General features: G+C 40.3%; 1 protein-coding gene across 6 annotated transcripts in view; it reads left to right on the top strand.

The window, feature by feature from the left end:
* Nucleotides 1-15,291, top strand: part of LOC123982729 (disintegrin and metalloproteinase domain-containing protein 12-like) — a 78,866-nt gene that overhangs the window by 6,417 nt on the left and 57,158 nt on the right. For all 6 annotated transcript variants that reach the window (XR_006828048.1, XR_006828047.1, XR_006828049.1 and 3 more), the window contains exons 2-3: nt 4,029-4,150; nt 6,633-6,706. Coding sequence is in view for 3 of the 6 variants with exons in the window: in XM_046068511.1 (XP_045924467.1) it covers nt 4,029-4,150; nt 6,633-6,706 (196 nt within the window). In the remaining 3 variants the exon portion in view is untranslated. The remainder of the gene's footprint in view (nt 1-4,028; nt 4,151-6,632; nt 6,707-15,291) is intronic.

Here is a 15,291-nt window from a genome sequence, read left to right as displayed (position 1 = left end):
TAGAACAGTCATTGATGACAATTATGATTAGTCACAGGCCTAAAGAAGATGATGAAGGAGAGAAATATAAGGAACGGCAGCAGAGTTCATTGCTTTTGTCTTCAAGGTCATTTATGAAAGAGTGTCTGCTTGATGGGTCTTCCTCCCAGTGTATCATTCATCATTCTATTCCAAATCAATATTCTGTTTCATAATTTGCCCACTCTGATTGGGGATAAATTGAATTCGTGATATGCCTGTCAATCACCTATTATTAAATGAACAATAGCCATAAACATTAACCACGTTTTCCCCCATGGGCTAATGTCAGAACCAACTTTTGGCTCAGGAACCTTGCTGGATCATGACTTCATTTCAGAGTCAGTACTCTGATTAAAGACATCCACTAAATCTGGAAAAATAATGGCTGTGGATACATGCTCTTGATGCAGGAAAAAGTGATCATGTTGTTAGATTTTCTTTATCAAGAACACATATCTTTTGGGTGTTTTTTTTTAATACCATTCTTGTCTTTGTTGTGTCATAGTTCTACTTGAAACAGGCCAATTTAAACTCATCACTCTGCCCTAATTAATTCCACATGCTCTTATTTCAAGCCCATTTCCTAGAGGTTTGAGTAGTAACTAAACAGTGTCCATCCAAGTCAAATAATGCTGGTATCATCTCTGTGTCTCCTCCGCACTTGTTTTTGTACCGTTGAAGGGATTTTGCATGACAAAGACTCTCATTCAAGCTGCGAAAGGCGTTGGTTTTTCATTTTCAATGTGACATGTTTTCAAGATAGGAAAGAATTGCTGTCAAAGTGACTTTGGAGTGTGTCGTTGTGTGCTTTTCCTGCGCCAGCCGTCAGGCAAGGGTGACTGTGATTAGGAGTGGTCTTTATTGGTGTACGTATGTGTAGTCTGTGTCCCATCTCAGTGAGGACCTGTGCACATGGGGGGGGGGCACGGTCTCATCAAGTGTGCAGATGAAAAGAACAGCATGGCATTTGTGTTGGAAAAGCAAAGATTGTTATGAATACATTATTTCATGGTTTGCCTGTCAAGGAGTGAGTGAGTGCAGTTGGTTGCGAGAAAGCAGACTCTGGGGTTTAATAAAGCCGAACAGTTGTTGGTTTGTTTTGGTGGAACAGAGTGAAGGGGAAAGAGAAGGTCTGTAATTGTGAAAGGATCTGCAAAGAACTGAGGAAGGTCATCTGTTCACCGGGACCAGCAGCTCATAGGCAATGGAGAATGCATGCAACTGGGAGCGCTGATAAAACCAGGAAATGATTCATTGTGAAATACCATCAGGAACTATAAACTACTAAAATTTGGCTGAAAAGTGAATGAAATATAAGAACATATCTTTAATAGATGTCTAAAGATATTGATTATTAGATCTGTAAATCACTTAAACCATGCTTAGTGTAAATATTCTACCCTGCTGTTAAGCTACAATCAGCCAATCATGTACAATAATACAGTGTAAAACAACGAAACAATGACTCTACATATAGAGTACATAATAGATTTTGTTATTTTTTTTGTCAACAACACTGCTAGGGAAAGCCAAACTTATTACTTTATTTAATCATAGGTCTGTGTCACATTTCAGTCACCCATACACGGACAAACACACACATACAGTCACATTTCCACACACACAGACATACAACCCCCCCCAACCTAGCATTGACTTTATTGCAGCAATATAAATGGCACAAACTCTCCTTGTGTATACTGGGGCATAAAGATGGCTGATCATGGCCAGAATTCTGCTTTATTAAGACCTCTGTTTACACTCTCCTTTATTGAGCATATAAATAAGGCTTTGGGCTCTGGAGCCACTTTTATCGCTCCCTTAATGCTTCTGGTGGCTCTTATAACATTCTAGCTAACAAAAGCCACTTACACATGCCACACACCACAGCCTCGCCACACTCATGCTCATTTTACAAAATGTCTCTTCGAAGCATGCAGGGAAAAAAATTAGCCTTCTGACTGTTTCCACTAATATAATGCCATTTATAAGCAGGAATTAAACCTCATAGCACAGCACATTAACAAAATGGTTATTCACTTGCAGACTTTGAAGTCAGGGAACCAAACACTGTATGGTTGTGAACCTCGTCTTCAAAGTTGATGTGGTGTATGGAAAAGAGTAGGCGATGGTTGTTCCGTGTGTGTGTGTGTGTGTGTGTGCCTCATAAATCGACTAACCACAATGTGGACTTGACCTTTGTTTGTCAAAACTTCTCTCTGGTTTTCCCTCTTCTGTTGTGTTTATCTGTCCCTACTTTTCACAGAGTTTGCCATGCATTCCCTTTTTCAGCATGTCCACCTCCCCCAGACGGTGTGGTTTTCTAGGACTAATGAGGGTAGGATGCTTCTCCCACTGGGGGGTGTGTGTGTGTGTGTGTGTGTGTGTGTGTGTGATGCCGTCCCGTACTTGCCGGAGCCTGCTTCTCATCATCAGGCTGGAGCTGCATGAGGACTGCTGAGCTGGTCACCTCTGGCTCTCCCATATCAGCTGGAGCGGCTCTGTGATGAACTCCAGAGTGGTGGTTTCCTCAGAGGAGAACCAGAACAAAGCTCAGCTGGGGAGCACTGTGCCTGACCTGGGTTATTAATGCTGGATAATAAGCAGACTCAGCAATTTAGCTGGGTGAGTCATGCGTAGAGACACAGAAGTTTATGTGAACCTCGAAGGAAGAGCCTTGAATCTGCAAGTAATAATAATCTGTGACGAGTGGGTCCCCTTGAGTGTGGTTTGTGTTTATATGTGTTTGAAATGTAATTAAAAAGTTTGAGTTCAAAACATACCATAATTTATGCCCAGACCATGTTCATAACTTCTTACAAGTCTACTGACATCATCATCAAACTAAATCTTTTTCCCTGCTGTGGAATCGCTCAATGTAGCATCAGTGGAAGAAAACAAAAAACAAGCAAACATTTGATTTAGGATGATTGCACTGAAACAAATGGTTCTTACATCCCCTGCTGTTTTAGTATGAGACCCAAGCTCCGAAATAGCTTCCCGGCTGCGGGGAGCTGATTACTGCAGAAACCCTGTTAGCAATGTCCTCCAGTGGCTCACTATTGCTTTCTGACTCTCTGTGTGCTCATGATGTACTTTTCAGAGTGACTGCAGCTTCTGTCTCAGTTGTAAGTGGGAGGTTTGCTTGGGATTGTGGCCGTTTTTCTGCCACTTCATCCCCGGCTGGCACGCTTGGGGACATCAGTATTGGATTTGGGGACGAGTATATTCTTAAATGACTGGCAACACAGCAGAGCTCCAGAGAATTGTAGCCATTCAGAGGCTCGGTTAACACCCTGTCAGAACAGTGAGAGTGGAGATAAAAGCATGCTGGGAACAATGCCCCAAAGCTACGTCTAATCCCGGCACAGCATCCTGGACACTAGCCCTGCTTTAGGAGTTATCACAACAGCAGCAGTTCCTCTTTGCTCAAAACTCTCCATTCCTGAAGATCTGTGGAGATGAATGCAGCTTGAGTGACTGAGAGGGAGGTTACAGTTTAGCCATAGACTAACGGTTGTCATTGCTTGATGTCTGAGAGTGCTGATTAGTGCTGTTGTATTTAAGTGTTAATGGGAGAGGAGACAGCCTATATAAAGGAACATATGTTCAGGAAGGACAAGAATGTATTGGAGATGGCATTTTGTGGGCATAGATAATTTTTAGTTATTAAAAGCAAAACATCAGAGAGCATTATTTGTGTGCTGTGAACAGAAAAGACACCAAATACAAATACTGTGATTTTTGTTTAAATGACTATATTGCAAGGCAGCCATACTGTCAGGTTGTGTCCTGCTGTTGTTAATGGACACCAGGCTCAATAGCGGAGAGGAATTCATTAACAGTATTGTTTGTAGAACATCAGTTTAGAAAATGTTCCCATTGTTTGTGTCCACAAAGATGGACATGGTCTGATTTTACAGATGCTGAGAGAATCTAGAATAAAGGGGTAACACTTTTGAAGTTTTCTGTGTATTCTCACATGGTATTGATATTTTCTTTTACAGGGAATCATTTGAGCACGCCTCTTCTACACAGACCAACAGCAAAGCAGAAACACTATGGGACTACAGTACCTCTTCAGCTTGTTGGACAAGACTGGAAACCAATCAGCCAGCTCAAATCCCAGGTGAAAAATTGCAGTTTATAGAATAAAATACTTTTTTTCTTTTATTCTTTTTTACATTAATGCTCTGCTTGTTTTTTAAAAATTTCCTGTGCCTGTCCTAAACTGGTGCAGATATTCTCCTGCAGATGAGACTTAATGATTTTGGTTACATCTTCACCTTTGGTCTAGTGCCGTCAGATCAAAATACATTTTTGAATGAAGGTAAACATTTCCACCTGTGCACAAGAAATTGCTCTAGACAGGTGATTCCTCTGCTCCCCAGAGGGTGGAAGCTTATTTTAGGCACTTCTGAACATTATTATTGCACCACCATCAGACCAAAATTTAGTGCACAAGCACTGTATTTCATAATCCAGCATGCAGATTACCATGGAGTTTGTTGAACATGTTCCTAAGGGTATAAACCATTTTTATTTCAATGGCCCTATGGGCATTAGTCTTATGTCACCCATCAGAAAAAAAAATAAACATTTGGCCCACGCTAATGGGGAAGGCTCTTAGTGGGGGTCTCTGTTTTAAAAACACAGGCAGCTGCATTGGTGGCTGGTGGCTACATGTTGCTTCAGGGACCAGTGAGCTAATGAAATATGATCGAGGAAGTCCAGTTTTAGTAACAGATCTTTGAGTTTTGAAGTACAGTAGACAAGATTTTTTAACTCTGGAAGGTTATCGCGGTGGCAACTATTTTAGCTTTCGGTGTGATAATCACAAGGTAAACAGAAGAAATACAAAGTTCATGTTATAAAGCAAACTACCAGGACTGTGTACTTGCCTGTGTTTGATTGGCCAAGCTAGAATGTCTTCCTACCCTGACAATTGAACCACGCTGCGTACACACTCCTTGGATTGGGTTGTGGGTTGTGGGTTGCCAGGTTGCAGCGATAGATAGGTTGAAATTGTATGTGGTTTGTGGATTGTATGAGCTTGTGTTTCATAGACGGCCGGGCAATTTGGGTGAAAAGTCTAAAACTTTGACCCGTGTATGAGATTATTTATAATAAAGTTTGAGGGTCAAGCAATTTACGGGGGTGCACTGGGAGATGGCCTTAAAATATGGGAGAAACCCAGGAGTGTTGGTACCCCCACTACATTGCTGGACTGGTCTCATTCAACTGAATGAGTGGGCTCAAGTTGCTCCAAATCTACTGTGTAAAATGTATCTGATTGTCGATTCTGAGTTTATCAAAAGTGAGCTTATAATTAGATTTTTTTAATTTTTCAGGCCAACCTAACTCCACTCTTGAAGGTTGTTCTCATATTCTCTTTTTCAGTATAGCCTCAAATTAACATTGCTCATGGATTTAATGAATAATCTTAGTTTGGTAATTGTTTAAATTTAATACAAATTGAAGTAAAAATGGGATAAACCTTAAACTGCATGGTGCTTCTCAGTCTGAATGTAATGAATCCTTTTCACGTATCAGGGTCAAGAGTCAGCTAAATTAAAGGGTACAGGACCACATACAGTACAGTACAGTACCCCCCATAAAAAAAACAAGCATACTCCCAATGATGGTGAAATTAAGGGCTAATGTCAATATATTACTCCCTTTAAAACAAGCCCAAACATGCAGTATATTATCTATGTTGTCCCTGAAGTTATAAATGTTAGTCGTCATAAACATTATACACTGTAAGGGAGGTCAAAGCATGCATGTAGCTGTCTGGACAGAAAATGGCAGGAAGTTTAGTCCCACATGGCTTGTGCAATGATACTGCCTAAAACCTTAAGTGTTCTGCTTCCATATCCTCTTATAATCCACTAGACATTCTTCTCCATGGGGGGTGATGGATGACTTAACCCAGAGCAGCGCTCCCTTCCACAGTTGACCCAGATTGAACTATGTGTGTGAAATGTGTTTGTTCGTGTGTGTGTGGTTGCTGAGCGATATGGATATTGTGAGACAGAATTTTTTTTGTGTTTCTTGTCTGAGTGAGAGTGCAACAGAGAGAGTTTTTGTGTGTGTGTGTGTGTGTGTGTGTGTGTGTGCGCACATGCAGACACATTTGTAGCACAGCATGACTGACAGGAGTGATGTACGACTCGGTGCCACTTCATCTGACTCTAACAGAGACACATGGTTTCTCTCAGTGTCGTAACTCAGGGGTGCAAAGACTCGTGGCTTTCTGCAGGATTAATGTCAAATGGAATAGAAACATAAAGCTAATCCTCTCAGCTCTTGTTCTAAGATTCAAAGTCGCTTCATAAGGATTTCCGAATGCTCACATCAATTGAAAACAGTCATCTCGCGTGTTTTTTTTCAAAGTGCTGGGTGGCTCAGTCACAGTTTCATCAGGATTGTAATGGAGGTTTTTAAGAAATATTTGCTTATTTGCCACACACAGGCCCAGTTCATTAAATTTCTTTTTTCATTTAAACCTGGCTAACACTTTAACAGCAATCTTTTCTCAATCAAAATGCTGTCTGCCTGACTCTAGAACCAGTCTTTCTCATCCCCTCTCCTGTCTTTTGTCTCTTCAGAGTCACCCTGCATCATTGAAGCTCCTGATTGTAACGGAAGGTAAACAGCTGCTCTTGGCTCTGGAGAAAAACGAGTAAGTGTTCCCTCCATTCATACTTGGCCTTAGCTCGTATCTGACTGCTTTCTAGAGTACAAATGGGTGACATATGCACTGCCCAGGGGCTACAGCTGGGGCTGCAGCCAAGTTGTGTGTCACACATTACAGACAAGGAAGGGGAAGGAGTCTTTCCTTTTGCATTGCAAGTGCAGGCATGGCGGTGCTCTCCGCGCTTTGGTCTTTTCGTGTGCTGAAACATGTCTTCCGCCTCCTTCTCCCTCCGTCTTTTCATTTGATCTGTTGGTATAACACAGGGGGGAATGAGGCTTTGTTTGAACACAGTGCACACTCCTCTCTCTGTATATTAAGACACTGTCAACAATAGTGTCAGGCATGGGATTGGCAAGCAGGGGAAACATCATTTGAAACGGATCAGGTTATTGGAATTGGTGCAGTTTGACAGAGACATAGCTCTGAATCTGTTTGGGGGAATATTTGTCATCTTTGCATTTTTACAGTGTACAGTGTGTTGCTGAAAAGAATGGGATTTGATTGATGGAGCAATATGTTTTCCATCCAGCTGCCACACATGAGCAACCAGGAGCAGAGCTATCTCTGTGATGGAGAGAAAAGGGGAGAGGGAAGCAAAGAGAGAGAGAGAGCAGATAGGTTTTTATGTCAGTCAGCCATGAATCTCACTTGTTTTCCAGACTTAATATATGTAAATTCCACCTGCAGACTGTGGGACAAAGCTTTCAACACCAGCTACCGCAATTTTATGGCTTACCCACTTTGAAAAATATTTTGATGGGAAATCACACTCAGTCTTTCTGTTGAATAACATTCCTGCTTTGCACAGGTGGGGATTTTGCAAAGCTGACTTGCAGATTGTCAAATTTTCACCAGCCCCATTTATAGCAGGGAATTACGATCTCTTACAGCAACACTTCATTTCAAAAATGGGAACTAAACTTTTCCCCTGTGATCAGCCACAGTGGAAAAACAACCTGCATTCCCATGCACCGCCCACATCATTCTCATCCAGCATGGCTGTCATTGTTGGCCAATAGCATTAAATGTAAAGTCCACAGTTGAGCTTAAACCCCGGGCCAAGAGGAACAAACAGAGACAATGGAGAGAGGTGCAATCTTGATCTTTCTAATGAGCTTTAGCGTGATGGAAAGATTTTACCCAAACATACCTCTATGCATTCCAAATGCCTATCTGTCAGACTCTCAACACTTGCAGCAAATCTGGAGAACAAGGTTTAATTACTGGCAAGGCTTGCATGTTCATCATTTGTGTTTTGTTACACACTCGTGTCAAAATAATAAGACAAAATACTATTTAAAAAAATCTAAATAGAAGCTACTTTAGGTCATGCATGTTTGACAAGATGAATCACAAATAGGACTTGGGTTTGCGGAGGATTTGTGTTATCGAGTGAGTTTGCGCTGCGGATCAGTGCACCAGAGTCAGAACTGAACCTGCTGTGCTGACATTAAGTGAGGGTTCTTGTCTGAGGTTGCTGGCAGACTGGCTTTGTGCCGCTGATGAAATCCAGTTGTTCAAACACAGCCGGCATCGGTAGAGGAGGGGGAAAAATGTGGTCCAGAATGAAATGATTAGAAATAACCCCCTGGATTTATATTTGTTTTCTAGGGTCTTCGTTAATAAATATTGCTGGCAACAAAACACGAGTGAGGTGTGCTGCACAGCTGAATGTGATCATTTCTGTTGTAATGAGGAGTGAACATGCTCAGTGTGTGTCTGAAATCACATCAGAGCGTAGAGGTCGACGAGGAAGGCTGGGGTGCAAACTACTTGAAATGATTCCTTATTTTTTGCTGTTTTATAGAAAGGACAATTGCCTATTTGTTTCAAAACTTACGTCATCCTTATTTAACTTGGTGTTTTAAAAGGCTGAACAAAAGCCCCAAAGCAATAGAAACAGCTAATCTACTATATTTAAAACACATCTCTTAATTCTCTGGCATATGTTACTTTGGTTTGGTTACTGACTTATTTTGTAGGTTTGAACATTGGTTTGGTTTGCATTGCAAGTACACATTTCGATGTATGAAACTTAAATACTAAGATTGCGGCAAATACCTATTTGTTTTATTCACATTCTCACAAAGAACTGAGATAATCTCATCTTTGAAATCCATCTGACACCAGCGGCATCCTGGTTATCACACAGAGTACCATTAGTTCATTTATGGTAAATCAGTGAATTTAACATCCAAATACTCACAAAAGAAGTCATGAACTATTGACGTCATACCGTATTATATCTTCTAATGATATTTGTGTATAGTATGTCACAATTGATCATATTCAACTATGGTTAACTGTTATCGTTTGATATAATATTTTCAATCAGTATCTCAGAGGATGTATGCTGTTTTGGATGTCTACTTACTCTAAATCACAGTTTCTCACACTGATGGTGAGCTGTATGGTGTCAGTGGCAGTGATGACATTTGGAATGCCTGCAATGTGATGACAACGGTTCTTGATAGTACAAAGCAAGTGTGTTTGTGAGCCAATATGGAGTGTTCTTTGGTGGTGTCTGCTCCTTGGCATTAAGGACTGTGGAAACAGATATTCCTACAACATCCCTGGACACACTTTGAAAGCAGCCCCTTGTCAGGATGGAAAGGGCACACGATGCCTGGAGCAACATGTCAACCTTGTGAATTAGCACGCCAATTTATGGTTCAAAAGATGCCTGCCTGAAAGATCAAGGCCCTCTCCATGTGGATATCCTGCCATTTTGTGCAGCCATGTGCTGATGTATCTTGAAATTCAGAAACTGCAAATAAGAATATTCATTAGTTCTGGACTGTCACTTTAGAGGATCAACATCAAATAAAAATTTTTAGTGTAACTTGGTAATTAATTTATTCCAATGTTCCATACTAAACATAAATCTTAAACTTTTGTGTCAGGAGGTGTTACAAGGATTACATTTCTGATCAAAATGAAGTCTATTCTAGATGCTATCAACAGGAAGGTACTGATGATAAAATGCAAGTCCAGCTGGTGTAAAAACTTTGAATTAACCGGCAGTGCTGCTTATGCTCTCCTAGATGTGCACCATTCAGACATTTTCTGACTATAAAAGCTCATGTTGTTGATGTAGCAACATGTTGTCATATTTTCCACAAAGAGAACGTTCATAAGCCTGATTGCTGGTATCTGCTGCACTATGCCTGATCTTTGGTGTATCTCATCTTCTCAAATCAATTTTTATTTAGTACATGTCTGTTTAAACACATGGAATTTGCTTTGTGTAATAGCACATTTGTTCTTTCTTTCCTGAATGTTGAGGTCCTTTATTACATTTCAAGGCAAGTCTCTGAACCCATTTGCTCCTAATGAGCAGCCTAGTGCGGGTGTGTGTGCTCAGGTGAATGAGAGACTTTATAAGCACTTTGTCCTGCTCTGATAGAAAAGTACTATAATATGAATCCATTTATCATTTCGTACAAGTGTATTAATTTAATTTTACATAAGTGGAGACATTCATTTATTCAGTTTCTTGCCTCTGCTGGGGGAGAGAAACCCTAAAGCTTGTGCACATCTAGATCAGTGGGGACAGTTGTTGAGCTTTGAACACTGGGTATGGAACCACTTCTGGCCAAGCTGTTCTAGCAACTCTTGCTGCTTTGAATTTGAGGCCTCCAGGCATACCAAGATGAGTCCCAAGCTGAGCAGGCAGCATGCTCTCCATCCACGTTTCCCTTTCTAATGGACTGCAGGATCACTGAAAGGAGGCCTGGGACTTGACAACTGGGGGGAGGATGTTCTTGGTTGCCTGCACTTGGGGTTTCTCGCTGCTCATCATGTTGTTTGCCCTTAAGCATAAGGGACCTGGATTGTTTTGTGCTGCGAGACAAACATACACAAAGGGGCCCACACAGATGTGCATACGCAGATTAATCTGGCCTTTTCCCTGGACAGAGGGCAGGCAGAGGATATGTTTCCTGAGTGAACGTCCTGGCTGCGAACTTCTATCTATCTGGTGTTTGGAAGAACAATAAAATGCAGCTAGACAGGATCCAGACACAATTTGTCCCAGTTTGCATATTGGATTTTAGGGATGTTATTTGACTCCATATCTCAGGCTGGACTGCTGCTGACCTGTGACCTGTTGTTTCTCTCACTGAAGACGTCCTTGTGTCTCCCTAAAAACATGGACAGGAAACAACCTCTCCTGGGTAACCGAACAAACAAAAGGCTAAATACGCCGCACAAATAACCAACCCGTTCTAGAAAATAGACATCTCTGTGACCTCCTTTTGTAGACTTTCTGTCCTCTGATGCTGAGCCACACACAGATTGTTAAAAGAACGTCAAACCCAATGACACAGATGGGGATGAAAACCTTCCTCTTGTCATCAAGCCAGGAGTGAGACAAGGAATGCGTCAAATCCTTCCCCAAATCAGTAAGTCAGAAACAAAACAAGATGAAAAGCTTTTCTTTTTTATTTACTCTGGTTCCATAAAAGTGAATTGTTGTATTGATTAACATTGGAAACAGGGAAATCTGTTAATTAATATTTCATTAGAGCACATGTGACTGGTTGACACTAGTTCCTGCCTACAGACTGAAATAGTATGTTTAAAATGTTTATCAGTTTTAGATATTTGTTACAGTAAGACATCTTACATTGGGCAGTTAGATAGTGGGTGAATTAGTCATTGGCAGGCATGTACTGTACATTACAGTGAAAGTAACTGTGGAGGGTGCACAAACAGTCCAATCCACTCCCTAACCGTAAGCATGAACAGATATACTCCTATATATGAACACACACACACAAAAACTTCAATATTCTACATCCTTGTGCCAATGCTCATTTATTCTCTCCCTTCTGCGGACAGACATACACATAAACTTTCTTTCGTCAGCACAATTCAAACACACACATACACAATGTTCTAAAATTCATTCAGAACCACCAAACCTTCCAAGAGAAGGATGCACTGAGGTTAACTAGCCTTTGTACCTTTCCAGTTACCCTTGCGGCTGCAAGGCCATGATGTACTGTGATTCATTAGTTTCAAAGACAAGCCATGGAAATGGGCTCGTCTCTGTCCAGAGCCTGCGCCTTTCAACTGCTTCTTTCAAAAGGGAATTTTTTGGAAGGAGCTTCCCTCTTTTGAATTACCTTCTCAGAAGCTCCAATTATTTTCAAGCTTAGAGCAGTAATTAATAACGTGGATTTGCCACTCCATGTTCCTAATTAATTAGGAGGCACCCAGTAACACTGGAAAGCTCTTAGAACGGCTTGTCCTTTCTTTCAGGATAAAGAAGAGTGAGATGCACATGCAGTGTCCTTTAACGTTCTGGTGTGTGTGTGTGTGTGTGTGTGTGTGTGTGTGTGTGTGTGTGTCTGTATACATGCACTTTTACTTGTCTCGAAACCTTTCAACCTAACCTTCAAGCTTAATTCAAAGCCCAAGTCCAAAAACAACTAAACCCGTTCACCTGATATCACTTTCTTTCTCACTAAACTATAAACTATACTATACATTAATTTAGAATTCATTCTTGTGTTATGAATGAAGCATTTTGTGATGGGAGAGGCCTTTTTCAAGATATTGTCAATTATAATATCCCCACAGACATGTTTAAGACAAAAAAAAATACTCAGCTTTGAGTATTGTAAAAATATACATTATATACAAACAAAAATGACCTGGTTAAAATGTCTTAAAATTGCATTTATGTCTTCTCCCTCATTGAAAATCCATCAAGTAATTTGCAAACTGGACCAGGGTTGACTTCCAAACTAGCTGTGATGCCACACAATCCTTCTCATACATACATGTCTTAAACTGAAATTCAAGTTATAATAATAATCCTTATTTGTAGAGCACTTTTCAAAAACAAGTTACAAAGTGCTTTAACAAGTGTAAAGAATAATACAAAAAAACAAGATAAGAGCATGAAAAATTAATATAAAATTAGTAAAATACAATAAAATAAAAGGGATAAAATAAAGTCAAATAAGATCGGGAAAGGCTCTCCTATAAAAGTATGTTTTAAGAAGGGACTTAAAAGAGTTCACTGACTCAGCCGACCTGATTTCCTCGGGCAGGCTGTTCCAGACAGCAAACGCTCTGTCCCAAGTTGAGCACAGACAAACCTTCCCTCTTCATCAGATGAATGTCAAAACAGCAACAATGAATGATGTATGTGCAAAACTCTGCACAGTGAAGGGCAAACATCTAAGTAAAAAAACGATAAGAAGTATCGTCGAGATGGACTTTAAGTACAAAACTGAAGAAAAAAAAAGTTTAAGACTTAGTGGCTTGTTAAAAAAAAATCTTTTGTGTAGTGATAGGGGTCTTCCCCTCTCCACTCTGAGCCTTTTTCCAGACAGACCACAGGGGTCTCAGGACTCCAGCTGGTAGATCTATTCCTCAGCCTCCCTGTTCACCACAAAGTACACAGCCAACTGAAACCTACTGCCAGCAGCAGTTTCTCTCTGAGGGACGAGCCATCACTCACTACTTACCTTCGCTAAAGAGCTTACCGAGGGTCCTGCAAATAAGGATGCCCTCTTTCAGTGATAGAGGTTGTTATTGAGGCTGGGTTTATCAGTCTAATGTTCATGCATTTAAAATTAAAACAATACAATTTAAAATGTGGGGATGTAATTCATGATGTTTCAGTAAACCATTATATCAAAATCAAATTCTCATGCATTTCATTTAGGTAACTGGGTGTTTGGTTCCTTTCTCACAGGCACCCTGATGATAGCTGATGAGGGCGCGGAAGAGGGTATTTATTTTATTTTTTTTCCACAGCTGGGATCCACACTTGTTTATTTAACCATTAGGCAGCTACCAACATGTCCAGAGGCCACACGAGCTGAGATTTACTGAGTGCTGCTGAGCAGGTAGAAACAATTGGACTGTGGAAAGACGAATGACAGCAAACAGAGAGACAACCAGATAGCCCTCACCCATCTTTTGTATGAGTCATCTTTTAAGAGCCCTTTCTTGCCTTATTATAAACCCAGTGTTTCAAGATTTTGTTGTTAAAGTAACAATTTGAAGGATGAACAAAAACACATTTTAGTTTAGCTGTAAATTCAGAGGGGACTTTTAAGGTAGACTAGGCCCTGTGTTTCATTTTCAGACCTTTACGTAACTTATGTCTAACATTTAATAGAACATAATGTAAGGTGTTATCTGCAAGAACATTTATTGCCATGCTTTTCCAGACGGCTGATAAAGTGTAAGCACTCCACTATAGCTCGATCAGACATAAGAAGTACCATTTAGACTGCATTATGTGGTATTTCTAAACAGCCTTCACAAGTTTGCTAAATTGCAGTTTGTTTTGTGTCTGTGCTGAAATGACTTTCCAAGCACTATTACTAATTTTCTTTTCACTATCATTACAGAATGCTGGAATACTTTTATATAACAGTATTGCAGGTGTGGCAATTGTGTAAATACTTTTTAATGCCTTGCACACTTACAAAATTTGCCTTTTTAATCAGTTTTTTCATCAATTTTCATGCTGCGAACAAATGAGCAAACATAACATTCCACTAGTTTTGAAATTAAAAAGACAAATGAACAAAGTACTCTGTTTATACATGACAACAGTAACCAAACTTGGAGACTGGAAACCTGTAAGCATGCCGTCTTCCAAAATTCCTGCAATAATGTCACAGTTGTTGTATGTACACATTTTTACCTCTCGTTTTTTTTTTTTTTTTTTTTTTGCTTCATACCTACCCTATTAAAATGTTGTTGTCCCTATTAAAATGTAATGTGACTCATGATGACCCTGATATAGGCCAAAAGCTGAAATGTGATTATCTAACAATAAAGTTGTTCTATAGAGTTACTGGAGTTTTGACCTATGAAGACATAAGGGAAATAAGGAAGGTCAATAAAATCAACACCTCCATGTATTGCTGTCATTTATTTGATGTGTATGCCTATTAAAAATATTGTTTTTACACTCAGTAAACCGTAGCAGAAGAACAGTGTAAGGATCATTTGAATATGAATTGCCAGAAAATATCTTGTACTCTAATAATTTTTTAGAGGAATACAAAAGTAAGTTTTAGCAGCCATAAGCCAAAGCTCTGTCTTCATCTTCCTTTTTCTGTCTTCTTTCCATCAGATTGTCTGTCGTTCTGTCTATGTCTCTGGCTCAGAATCTCTCCCTTTCACCTATTTAAGCAAACGTTATCCATAAATTTGAGTGAAATCTCATTTTCTCAAGGCTCTGGGGTGCCAAAGGGAATAAACAAAAGCAGCCAAAGTTTCCAACCTCTGTGGCTGCTGACCATAAAGATAATCAGTCCAGGCTCACAGTCCTGGCTTCCATCCTCCCTCTGACAGACAGACAAATAGATTTGCTGGAGTTACAGTGTGAGTTAATGTCAGCCGGGAGGGAATGCTTGCTCCACTTGCCCTCCATCCTGTTCCCTCAGTTCTCACAGTCCACTGACCTTCCTATGACCAGCACTCCCTGTGTTTGGGGTCATTGACTGAGCAAAGAAGCTACTCGTGGTCATCTGTCAGACGGTCAGATTTGGGCTGAAGGAAGCCTGTCTCTTTCAGCTGTTCTAGGAGTCCCC

Source organism: Micropterus dolomieu, linkage group LG14 (genome assembly GCF_021292245.1).
Source record: "Micropterus dolomieu isolate WLL.071019.BEF.003 ecotype Adirondacks linkage group LG14, ASM2129224v1, whole genome shotgun sequence".
Lineage (NCBI taxonomy): Eukaryota > Metazoa > Chordata > Actinopteri > Centrarchiformes > Centrarchidae > Micropterus > Micropterus dolomieu.
This window is presented reverse-complemented; position numbering and strand designations above follow the sequence as displayed.